The sequence below is a fragment of the Saprolegnia diclina genome, assembly GCF_000281045.1.
Source record: "Saprolegnia diclina VS20 unplaced genomic scaffold supercont1.27, whole genome shotgun sequence".
Lineage (NCBI taxonomy): Eukaryota > Oomycota > Saprolegniomycetes > Saprolegniales > Saprolegniaceae > Saprolegnia > Saprolegnia diclina.
Window position 1 is genome coordinate 610385 of NW_008246094.1, and position 11759 is coordinate 622143.

The 11759-nt window shown below is 61.2% G+C and overlaps 8 protein-coding genes across 8 annotated transcripts; 5 read left to right on the forward strand and 3 right to left on the reverse strand.

Annotated features, from left to right (window-relative positions):
* Positions 1-87: 87 nt before the first annotated feature.
* SDRG_08850 (hypothetical protein) lies at positions 88-1279 on the reverse strand. The gene is made up of 2 exons (XM_008614749.1): positions 514-1279; positions 88-471 (listed from the first exon to the last, which is right to left on the reverse strand). The coding sequence occupies exons 1-2, from the start codon at positions 1011-1013 to the stop codon at positions 291-293; spliced, it is 681 nt and encodes a 226-aa protein (XP_008612971.1). The 5' UTR covers positions 1014-1279; the 3' UTR covers positions 88-290.
* SDRG_08851 (hypothetical protein) lies at positions 1270-2179 on the forward strand. Its single transcript, XM_008614750.1, has one exon. It carries the CDS (start codon positions 1351-1353, stop codon positions 2128-2130), a length of 780 nt encoding a protein of 259 aa, XP_008612972.1. The 5' UTR covers positions 1270-1350; the 3' UTR covers positions 2131-2179.
* A 409-nt stretch (positions 2180-2588) lies between these two features.
* On the reverse strand, positions 2589-3890 carry SDRG_08852 (glutamine synthetase cytosolic isozyme 1-1). Its single transcript, XM_008614751.1, has one exon. The coding sequence runs from the start codon at positions 3691-3693 to the stop codon at positions 2623-2625; it is 1071 nt and encodes a 356-aa protein (XP_008612973.1). The 5' UTR covers positions 3694-3890; the 3' UTR covers positions 2589-2622.
* An 805-nt stretch (positions 3891-4695) lies between these two features.
* Positions 4696-5882, forward strand: SDRG_08853 (glutamine synthetase). The gene has a single exon (XM_008614752.1). It carries the CDS (start codon positions 4743-4745, stop codon positions 5811-5813), a length of 1071 nt encoding a protein of 356 aa, XP_008612974.1. The 5' UTR covers positions 4696-4742; the 3' UTR covers positions 5814-5882.
* Positions 5883-6541: 659 nt separating this feature from the next.
* On the forward strand, positions 6542-7389 carry SDRG_08854 (hypothetical protein). The gene has a single exon (XM_008614753.1). It carries the CDS (start codon positions 6567-6569, stop codon positions 7305-7307), a length of 741 nt encoding a protein of 246 aa, XP_008612975.1. The 5' UTR covers positions 6542-6566; the 3' UTR covers positions 7308-7389.
* A 235-nt stretch (positions 7390-7624) lies between these two features.
* SDRG_08855 (hypothetical protein) lies at positions 7625-10287 on the forward strand. The gene has a single exon (XM_008614754.1). It carries the CDS (start codon positions 7683-7685, stop codon positions 10266-10268), a length of 2586 nt encoding a protein of 861 aa, XP_008612976.1. The 5' UTR covers positions 7625-7682; the 3' UTR covers positions 10269-10287.
* Positions 10288-10363: 76 nt separating this feature from the next.
* Positions 10364-10937, forward strand: SDRG_08856 (hypothetical protein). Its single transcript, XM_008614755.1, has one exon. The coding sequence runs from the start codon at positions 10388-10390 to the stop codon at positions 10826-10828; it is 441 nt and encodes a 146-aa protein (XP_008612977.1). The 5' UTR covers positions 10364-10387; the 3' UTR covers positions 10829-10937.
* A 177-nt stretch (positions 10938-11114) lies between these two features.
* SDRG_08857 (hypothetical protein) lies at positions 11115-11741 on the reverse strand (the record flags this gene model as incomplete). Its single annotated transcript, XM_008614756.1, has 1 exon — positions 11115-11741. The coding sequence occupies one exon, from the start codon at positions 11739-11741 to the stop codon at positions 11115-11117; it is 627 nt and encodes a 208-aa protein (XP_008612978.1).
* Between the last annotated feature and the right edge of the window lie 18 nt (positions 11742-11759).

The following is an 11759-nucleotide window of genomic DNA, read 5'->3' on the forward strand; positions in this document are numbered from 1 at the left end:
CAGTGCTACAAATGCAAATCCCAGTCCTCAGCGATCAACTACCTACTGGATCAGATGGGTAACGCGCGACGACCTTTCTGAGATCTTGGATCGACGAGAGTATCGCTGCGTCTCCATGAACATCGTGTGTCGCGTTGCACCAAGGGAAATGCCCGTCAATCGCGTCGCTCCAGTGCATTCTTGCCAAAGTGCTGGCGTTAGGATACTTGGATACTTGTCCACTGGTAATATCCGACTATCCAATGCGATATCCAATTCGACAGCATCGACAATACAAGATCGCGTCCTGTTCAATTTGACGAGCCAGCGCCGGGCGGCCGACGATGACGTGGCACTCGTAGACGCAAGAACGTCCGGACGCGTTCAAAGTCGGTCACGGACGCGAACCCGATCGTGATGAAATGCTGACGGTTGCGGTGGTCGTAGTCGCTGCCAAACTCGTCGAGAGCGTGGCCAATCTTGAACTTCAAGCTACGCAATTGCGTCAAATAAGGTCACGACGCAAGCACGGACCTCGTCGCGCGGCCGTCCAACGTGACTTGCGTCATGTCGCGGTAGTACATGACCATGGCAATGTCCCGTGACGCGACTAAAAACTGGTACTTACACGCGGTCTCGTCAAAGCGCGCGGGCGACGGAAATTTGCACTCGAGGCGACCGACCGTCATGCTCGACGTCGGCACGATGAGGTCGCCGCCGACGTTCGGCGGTCGCAGCGACTCGACGAGTGTCTGCGCCTGCTGCCCGATGGACGCCAGCTGCGCCGAGAGCGACGGCCGCTCGACGCGCCGCTTGACCACAACGTGGTTTCGGTTGTTGGAGCTCGTTGGTCGGACCGTGACGCGCTTGGCGTCGTCTTGCGTGGAGCGCGTCTTGTGCTGGGGTGCGTCGCATGTGCTTGAGGTCGTGGGACTGCAATGACTCTGAATGTCGGCGATGACGAGGCTCGATGCGCTCTTCTTGGGCGTCGCGATGTAGTAGGACGGGAGGCTGTCACCCTTGAAGCGCTGCATGGCAACGCGTTAAATATAGCATCATCGAAGACAATAGTGTCCAACTGTAACGTCGTCATCTCTCGCTCAACAAGGTCGTTGATCCGAGTTTTTGCTCGATCCTGCAAACGGTGCTGCCACGTCATTCCAACTTGGAACACGTTTGCCGAGCACGCCGCATGGTTGTCAACGCGAGCCGGCGCCCCCGTCGCTGTACCACACAACGCCGCATGGGCGGCAGAAGGTGACCGCTTCTCGAGTGGTCCTCAACTGGGTCCGATGTCCCATCAAGCCAGACCTGCTTTGCTATAGTTTAGGAGCTGGGAACTGGCTCGGCCAATCAAAGGCGGCTATCGAAATGGAACTGCCGGCTCATGACGACGGCTCGCACCAGATGGCCGACCGCGCCTCGAAGTGCGATGCACCGCCACTTGCACATTGGAGATTTCGACGAGCCATGGCCGCCCTGCCCGAGTCGCTGCTCATCTTTGCCCTCGTCCTTGGCGGTGCCACGGCGCTCTGCGGCCACCGCTACATCCAGCACATTGGGCTTACGCTTCTTCTCCTCGAGTACTTTTTCATTCTGACGCTCAACCAAGTCGCGGCCGTCGTCACCGTCCTCGCGCTCACCGTGTACCTCGTGATCGCCAAGTCCCGGCACGTCCTCGCCGACTGGGCCTACGCCGGCCTCCGCGCCGTCGTTTGCCTCGGCGGTATCCTCGGCCTCTGCCTCTTTCTCTACTACGCCAACGCGACGACCCTCGACGTCGTGACTCTTGGCTGCTGCGGCGCGACGGCGGTGATCTTTGTCGGTATGTTTGCCTTCTGCGACGACCGTGTGAGCTTCATTGTGACGACCTCAGTGCTCGGGACCGTTCTCGTGATCACCACGGCGGCTCTGTGGGACAATGACGCCCTCGTGCTGCAGATCTGGCATCTTCCGAGCGCGGCCTTCCTCCTGCTCTTGAGCTGTAGCGTGCAGTGGCATGTGGCCCACATGAGCCCTGCACCGAGCACGCGCTTGCTCTGGGAGACGCCACGTCACAGCAACGTCACGGCGCCCGCGACGCCGACGCCCAAGGCCGACATTGCCGCCACACCACGCGACAATGAGGCCCACCCGCCGAGTATTGTCTGATGGCAGTCACCAGGAAACCAATAATTTATTCTTCCCATGACATTCCACATCGAATATTGAAAGCTTTCGTCGCTGCCCGTTCTGGGAGAGCTGCTGGGAGTCAACCAGAAGACAGACCACACCAGCCGGGTTCTCGTGGAACTGCAAACTCCATTTTGTGTACGATAGACCGGTGTAACAAGGTGCAACAAGGTGTGGCGACCTCTACACCCGCGTTGCATCTGCCCTACGCTCTCGTGAGATCGAAACAGCGCCCGCCAACGACGAGTTTGGCCAACACGGTTCAACGACGAGCGATAGCGCGGACCACTTGGTGGTAGCCAGCACGGACGCACCGTTGCTGCTAGTCACGCCGCTGCTCTCGGAAGCGTACCCGACCTTTGACACTCTCAGAATGTCGTAGACGCCTCATTTCTACTAGCCACACCTCTGCTTGGCACGACCCCGAGGCAAGGAAGTAGGCAACACATAACGACAGTTCATTCAACACGTTTACGCTTCGTTGAGCGTGATCGTCTTGATGATACGGCCCGTGACGACGTACGGGTCCATGTTGGAGGCCGGGCGGCGGTCCTCAAAGTAGCCCTTGCCCTCGGCTTCGGCCTGGCGCGGGATGCGGATCGACGCGCCGCGGTTGGCGACACCGTACGAAAACTGGTCGATCGACGCCGTCTCGTGGCGGCCCGTGAGCCGGCGCTCGTTGCCCGTGCCGTAGACCGCAATGTGCACCTTGTGCTTGAGCTTGAGCTTCTCGAGCGCCTCGATGATCTTGGCCATGCCGCCGTCTTCGCGCATCGCCTTGGTCGACACGTTGGTGTGGCAGCCGGCGCCGTTCCAGTCGCCCGGAATCGGCTTCGGGTCAAACGACACGAACACGCCAAAGTCCTCGCACACGCGCAGCATGATGTAGCGCGAGATCCAGAGCTGGTCGCCCGACTCGATGCCCGTGCACGGCCCGACCTGGTACTCCCACTGACCCGGCATCACCTCGGCGTTGATGCCCGAGACGCGGACGCCGGCGTAGAGGCACGCGCGGTAGTGCGCGTCGGCGATGAGGCGGCCAAAGGCCGAGTGCGCGCCGGCGCCACAATAGTACGGACCCTGCGGCCCCGGGAAGCCGCCCTTGGGCCACCCGTACGGCGTCACCTGGTCCTTCTCAAAGAGCGTGTACTCTTGCTCGATGCCAAACCACGGCACGTGCGCCTTGGCCGCCTCCATGACGCGCGCCGCGTCAAAGCGCGTGTTGGTCGGGATCGGCGTCATGTCGGGCTTGTAGCAGTCGCAGAGCACAAGGATATGGTTGCCGCGGCGGAACGGGTCCTTGTAGATGGCGGCCGGCTTGAGCATCACCTCCGAGTCCTCGCCCGGCGCTTGACCGGTACTCGAGCCGTCAAAGTTCCAGATCGGGAGGTCGGCGACCGACGTCGGCGGCTTGTCGAGCGTGCGTGTCTTGCAGCGGAGGTCCTGGCCCGAGCCGCCGATCCAGACGTACTCGGCTTGGATGTAGCTGCCCGTGTCGAGGCTCGCATACGAGTCGTAGACGGCGCGGTCGAGCTTGCTCATGGTAGTGGTGGTGTCGAGGTGGCAGAAGCAAATGTGAGCAAAGCACGAAATGGCGCTTGCGCTGCTGGCAACAGAGGCGCGAGGTCCGAAGATCGCTCTTGGCTGCTTGACGCAGAACGTTCCCGTGGCTGCGGCGCGCTCTGTTGCGTCAACAGGCCTTTGTCAAAGATTGGCCTGCTCGACGCGGATTGGCTGCGGCCAAAATGGCAACTTCAACTTTGCGCCGGATCAGACAGGCGTCCGAAAATCCACTTAGAAATCGGACATGTCCGATTTCTAATATGCGATTCGGCGCCGATTTCGCCCCAGATAAAAGTGTGAAACCAGGATTCTAGGATGTTTCGTAGTGCCACGTGGGTCCGAGCTCCCACCGAAAAGATGTGCTCGAAAAGGTTCCCCGAGGAGGAAGAGGAAGAACTTACCGCCAACCAGGTGCTTTGTCATGGGTGACATTGACGCGCCCGAGTCGATTGACACATCGGCCAAGCTCTCTACTGGATGGGCGCAGATCACCCGTGGCCATAAGAACGGGACAATAAGACGAAACGGTCAGGACGTCCCTGAAGTGCCGACGCAAGAACGCCAAGGACGTCCGCGGGCTCCTGGTAACCGACGTTACGTGGGTCATGGCGGATGGCCTTGAATGGATGACGATGCTCATTGACCGGTGGCATAAAACCCACACTGCGGGCGGCCTGGTCCGACGCCACGAGTATCCACGTACGCTTCAGCCAGGTTGGCATGCGCAATCGGCGGCGGGTCCCAAACCAATTTGGCTGTTGAAACACCCAAGAATTAGGCTTGAAATCCCTTGAATCTTCTCCACGACTGACCGTTGAATCGCAATCGGAGGTGCGCAATCTCGTCGAAATTTCCCCCGCCAATCACGTCGCGTTTCGATAAATTTGCACCAATGCATGCACATCAAACCAGTGCATTTCGGCCAATAGCATGCAGCGGACTAAGATCTTTCCCGTGGATCCCCGAGCCCTGGCCCAGGGCCGTCATTTGCTCACTTCTGCTTCTGCCACCTCGACACCACCACTACCATGAGCAAGCTCGACCGCGCCGTCTACGACTCGTATGCGAGCCTCGACACGGGCAGCTACATCCAAGCCGAGTACGTCTGGATCGGCGGCTCGGGCCAGGACCTCCGCTGCAAGACACGCACGCTCGACAAGCCGCCGACGTCGGTCGCCGACCTCCCGATCTGGAACTTTGACGGCTCGAGCACCGGCCAAGCGCCGGGCGAGGACTCGGAGGTGATGCTCAAGCCGGCCGCCATCTACAAGGACCCGTTCCGCCGCGGCAACCACATCCTCGTGCTCTGCGACTGCTACAAGCCCGACATGACGCCGATCCCGACCAACACGCGCTTTGACGCGGCGCGCGTCATGGAGGCGGCCAAGGCGCACGTGCCGTGGTTTGGCATCGAGCAAGAGTACACGCTCTTTGAGAAGGACCAGGTGACGCCGTACGGGTGGCCCAAGGGCGGCTTCCCGGGGCCGCAGGGTCCGTACTATTGCGGCGCCGGCGCGCACTCGGCCTTTGGCCGCCTCATCGCCGACGCGCACTACCGCGCGTGCCTCTACGCCGGCGTCCGCGTCTCGGGCATCAACGCCGAGGTGATGCCGGGTCAGTGGGAGTACCAGGTCGGGCCGTGCACGGGCATCGAGTCGGGCGACCAGCTCTGGATCTCGCGCTACATCATGCTGCGCGTGTGCGAGGACTTTGGCGTGTTCGTGTCGTTTGACCCGAAGCCGATTCCGGGCGACTGGAACGGCGCCGGCTGCCACACCAACGTGTCGACCAAGGCGATGCGCGAAGACGGCGGCATGGCCAAGATCATCGAGGCGCTCGAGAAGCTCAAGCTCAAGCACAAGGTGCACATTGCGGTCTACGGCACGGGCAACGAGCGCCGGCTCACGGGCCGCCACGAGACCGCGTCGATCGACCAGTTTTCGTACGGTGTCGCCAACCGCGGCGCGTCGATCCGCATCCCGCGCCAGGCCGAAGCCGAGGGCAAGGGCTACTTTGAGGACCGCCGCCCGGCCTCCAACATGGACCCGTACGTCGTCACGGGCCGCATCATCAAGACGATCACGCTCGACGAAGCCTAAGTGTATACATGTATCTGCAGTTCAATGGCACTGTAGAAGGAACAAGACATATATATCTCCACTGGCAAATGGTTCAGGTAGACTGCACAAGCACGTTGCATCGCACGAGACGTCTCATGCATCGAAGTGCACGTGGTTGCTTCGTATGCACCAGTGCAGCATCGCTAGGGCGGGTCATTGTCATGCTTTCTCTATGTAAGAGGGCGCCGGCGCTGGTTGGAGAGGCGTGCGTCGCGTTACCTCGGTCAGTGGTTTTTGCTGGCTGCCATCATAAGGCAGGCGCCTACATTATACTAGTTGACCCAAGCGGTCGCAACAGCAACGTATTTGCTACACTACTAAGTACTGGTACACGACAGTCAGGACGAACCGATGCCGCATGAGAGAGGCGCGTCGTCTAGGACGTCATGACATTCGCTCTGTCGGGTACATGTAGCTCACTGAAGCACGAACTAGTTAGTAGCTCACTGCAGCACGACCTGGATCAAACGCAAGACACCACCCGCCATTTTTAAGACATCTGAGTGGCGCCGTCCATCTACGACTAAGCGTCCGTTCAGTCGATGAAAGAGAGCACAGCTGCGTCATGTAGAGAACTAACTGCCAAAGCTCGACATTGCAGCGGGATACCCAAGCTGCAATGGACCTACCCCTCCGTGTAACTGCGTTCATAGCCGATTCGAGCGCCGTTGCTTGGTATTTGTAAGCGACGAATGGCGGTCGCTGTCCGGATACCGCTGCCAGCATCTAGCCATGACGTCGATCGCGCTGCTCTGGGCCGTCAACGCCGTCGCGGTCGTCGGCGTCGGCGTCGCCGCGACGCATTGGTCGCTTGTCGCAACTGGCTCGTTTCTTGTGGTCTTTCTGGGCTACCTCGGTGCGTCCTTTCTCCTCGAGCGCGTCTTTTACCCGTCGCCGTCGCCGCGGTCGCAGCCCAAAGCGCCAGACCATACCGCGCTCACGCTCTTCAATCTGCTCGTGGCTTCGGTGTTTGCGATGCTGGCGGCCGAAGGCCATATGCGCGGCCTCTCGCGCATGAGCTTTGGGCCGTCGCCGGCGCCGCTAACCATCGCGCTCGAGGTGGGCCTCGCCTGTCTCTTTGAAAACACGGTCGAGTACTACTGGCATCGGTTCCTGCACACGCGGGCGGCGTACGCTCATGTGCACAAGGTACACCACCACTACAAGTCGCCGCGGCCGTTCGACGACATGTACATGCACCCGGTCGAAGGCATGGCGTACTACTGGGTGCTCTACGGACCGCCGTACGTCTTTGCGATGCATATGCACAGCTTTTGCATCTACATGGCGCTCATGGGGCTCTTTGGCTTGCTCGACCACTCGGGCATTCCGGTGCGGATCCCGCTTGTGTATGACACGCGCGACCACGAGATCCACCACCGGCGCGTCAACTACAACTATGGGTTTCCGTTCCAGTACTTCGACTTTCTGCACGGTACGTACTTGGCGCCGCAGCCTCCAAAGTCACTTTAATCAGTCGCTCGTAATCGACGAGGTCTTTCAAGTCGACTGCTTGGTCGCTGAATATGTACGTCTCTTTGTTCTTGATGCGCCATCTCGAGCGAGCCGCTGGATGAGGGGCGTCAGTACCGCCTAGCGTCGCAGTGTCCAAGCAGGAATGCACTTGTGGGCAGTGCCTGGTAGTGAGGCATCCATCCAAGCAGAAGATGCGCCGATCATCACACCTCGATCGACCGCATCGCGTCCGTCACACCCTGTCTGCACCGTGGCAGTTGGCAGCTCGGTCGTGCCGACACAAAATAGCGCTCGCAACCGTCGACGTGTTTATTCCTAGCCATTTACTAAACCCAGAATTCGACACTGCTCAGCCTTGCAGAAACCAGCGAGATGGAGACGTTCAAGGTGCATTCGCTGCGCGCCAATAGCACGCTTGCGCCCTCGGGCATCCTCGTTTGGCCTCGCCAACCGCTGCCCACCTCGGTCCCATGGACAACCAAAGTCGTATTTACGCTCGGCTGCCTCTGGAACCTACTTGCACCGCTCAAAGCATGGGGGCTCTCCCGCTATGGGTTTGTCCCGACATCCAGTACGGTGGTTCAGAATCTCAATTGGGATTCGGAACTCAACGGCGCGTTCCTTACCTCGCTCTACGCAGCCGCCGGGATCGACTCTGGCTACCCCCGAAATGCCACACGCTACATCAACGTCGTTCTCGACTTCCTCGTCGCACCGCGCTCGAGTGCGCTCTGGGCGACGGGTTACGCCAACTCGTCGCATGTGTACCAGATGAGCTTGAACGGACGGCCGCGCCGGCAGTCGCTCAACGCGTCGCGGGAGCTACGTCGCTTTGCGCACGATTTGCCGGCGTTCACCGCGCTCGGATTCGGACTCTGGGGCAGCGAGCGCCTCTTCTCCGCGCTACCGCCGGTCGCCGACGACTGCGGCGTCCAGGACGTGGCCGAGGCCGTGCTGTGCCTCAAAGGCGTCTCGATGCAGTCGTACGTCAACCTCCAGTACACGTCGCCCTTGTCACCGAGCTCGAATGCCGACGACGCTGCCGCCGTCGCGGCCTGGGAAGCGCTGATTTTTCCCGACTTGGCAGCGTGTTTACGCCGGCGCGCGCAGTTGGTCGCGGCCATGGCAAGCGAAGGGGCCGCGCTCGTCGCGCTCGTGCACGAGCTCAGTGCCAACTACTCCTTAAGCGTTGTCAACGTGGCGGGCGCGGGCTTGTTGTATGCGCCCGTCACGTTTACAGCCGGCTTTCTCGACATTTCGGGAGCCCGCGCCGGAAAACTCACGTACCAGCTCATGGGCCGGGACCCCGCGGCCGTCTACTTGGTGGGCAGCGGCCACTTGGACTCGATCTTTGTGTCGCGCGAGACCGCGTGGTTTTGCGCGATTCAATACGTGGACCCTATCACCCGCCAGAAGGATGCAACGCAGTGCTTTGCGCGCGTTGGCGCGACGCTGCCGGCGTTCTTTGCCGCCAAGTACATTGCCACGTACTCGGGCACGCGGTACATTGACAACGCGGACGTTGTGCCGTCCGCAATGGTCGGCAACGTGACGCTGTACACGTGGCGGAGCGTGCCAACGCGCGTCGATGACCGCCGCGTCCCCACGCAAGGAACGTGGACGTTGCTGTGGCAAGACCTTATTTCGTCTGTGCACGGGTCGCCCCGCGACACGGCCGCCGCGCTCGAAGAGTTTTGCCTTGTCGGCGACGGCTGCTTCCACGCCTGTCTGAACGAGACCGCGAGCAGTGGCATGACGCTCACGTACATGCGCGGCGGCGTGTGCATCTCGGCGCCCAATACGATCTTATATGACGCGAACGCCATCTTTACCGACGCGGCGTGCTTTGGCCGTGGCGACCACCATGTTCAAGTCACGTACCTCGACGGCGCAGGGGTCCGGCGTCGCGCCGTCGCCAACCACACCGCTGGCCCCTTGGGCATCCTCGCGTGCTTGATTGGCGGTCGGCCGCCGTCCATCGAGCTCCCGTCCTATGTCATGGAGATGCTCACGCAGGGTCCGCAAGCGACGATCGCAATCACGGTCGCCAACGGCAGCGAGACGATCACGCTCAATTTTCTCTCGCTTCTCTCGCTCCTCGGCCAAGTCTACTTTGCAGTCTCGGTCGCGCTGCACATGGCGCGGACCCAGAACTGGGCGCAGCTCTCGGTCCAAGCACGCTACAGCCGCGCGACTTGCAACGTCGGGAGCGTCGTCTGGATACGGCACCGCACGGCCATGTGCGGCGTCGGGTTCCTTGGTCTCCTCACGTGGCACATTGGGGCGATGCGCTGCGGCTGCGAATGGCGGTCGGACGCCATGTCCTATATCAAACTCGATCCGAGCTACGTCTGCGCCGTCGACCCGTGGGGCCACATGTCCAATGGCTTGGAGTGTCTACGCCTTCTCTCGTTTGCATGGACCTTCTTTGCGATGGCGAGCATGGACAAGGTCCCCGGCGTCACGCGCCACTGGCAAGGCTACCTCATGGTCGTCGTTCTCTTGGGCTTTGTGCCGTTGACGGTGCTCGCGGCGCTCGTCGGCTACTGCATGACGCTGCGCTCAACGTACTTTCCGATTGTTCACAGCCAGTTTGTGCTCGTCGCGCTCTGGTGCACGGTGCTGACCGTCCTGCGCAGCGCGCTCGCCGCGCCCTACATGCGCCTTGTGGAGGCGTGCTTGCTCGCCGTGGGGCTCCGGCCGCAGCGCATCGACCGGCGCAGTCTCTTCCACGGCCTCATTGGCAACGTCTACTGGACGAGCGCGGCGAGCTGGCACGAGACACCAGCATGCTACGTACCCCTGAGCTTGCTCTTCAAGACCGACGGCGTCCATCTCAACTACATCCACGACCATGCGTACTACCCGAACGGCGTCGTGAACGCTGTGCTATCGCAGCACCCGCATCCCGACTGGGTCGAGACCGAGAGAGAGTACTACGTCTGCGCGCGCATGTGAAGATCACCATTCGCAAAGATCGCGACGTCGGCGCATCCGGATACAGCAACGGGCTCTTTGTATCGGCGGTGGAACAGTCCGGATACCGTCATTTCCACATTCGCACCGACCGCCGCAGCATGCACGATGTCGACATGACGAGCGACGACGACGACGTCGAGGTCCCGCGCTACGGCGGCCTCAAGCGTGCGCCGCCCATGGAGGCCGTCGTCGAGCACAAGCTCAAGCGGCTCAAGATCCAGCGCGGTTCGTCGCCGGACGGCCACGGGCAGCTGCAACACCCGCCCATGGCTCCTACCGCAGACCACGAGCATCGACGGCGCCAGCACGAACAAGAGCAGCAGCGTCAAGCAGAGCTACACCACCGCCAGCGGCAGTTCGAGCAGCAGCAGCAACAGCAGTACCACCACCAACTTCAAGCGCGCGTGAGCCAGTATTTGACGGCGCTGCCAGCACGCTACGATCCGACATCCCCCTCCGATGTCAATTATGCGCTGTCAAACCAAGTCTTGCGCGACCTCCACTTCCAGCGCGAACGGCGCAAGCAGACGACACCGTAGGAGCTATTTTATGCGACAGCAAGAACTGCTCTCGTTGCATTACCTCGCACAGCTCGTTGCGACGACCATCGGCTCCTCATGCAACACAGAGGGTGCAGTTTGTATCGCCAACGAACGTATTGGCGCGACGAGGGTTGGCGATGCCCATTCTCGACTGGCGCCTCTACCTGGGTCGGGCTGCGCCTCTACCTGGGTCGGGCTGCGCCTCACGAAAATGTGTCAACAAGATGTGGGCAAAGAATTCTAGTGTTCGGAGCAATTCTTAATTCTTAGCGCTATTTACTTACTACTGCTGCGTGGACGCGTCGACGTCCTGGCCGCCGCAGCGGTCAGCGATGCCCGAAATCTCGACGCCCGCGATCGACGCGTCGTCATTGGTGGTGATGATGCAGCCAATGCGCGACGGCAAGCCCATGCGCCGGCCTTGCGAAAACGTCAGCGGTGACGTGGCGCGGCCGTGGTGCAGCAGGAGCGCGCCGAGAGCCCCCGACGACGTGCCCGTCGCGGCCTCTTCGTCGATGCCAAAGCGCGGCGCAAAGTTGCGGCACTCGGCCGTCACGTCATCTTCGTCCGGCGACAGCGTAAACACGTGCATACCGATCGTGTCGTGCTGCGTCGAGAGCGCGCTGATCGCGGCCATATCTGGGCGCAGCACGTCGTGGAGCACGTGCGAGGAGGTGACGTGCACAAAGATGTCGGGCAGCCCCGTCGATACGATCGTGATCGGGACGTCCCCAAGGTACTCGCGCGGCAGGTTGAGGGAGGCGAGGACGGCGTCGACGTCGGATGCCGCAGTGAGCGGTCGGAACGTCGGCGTGGCCTGCTCCATGCGCACGCGCCCGTTGGCGTCAACGACAATGCGCAGCGACCCTTGCGTCATTGTCTGCATGACGTAGCTTGTGTTGCGCGGCATGGCTGAGAAGACTGCGAT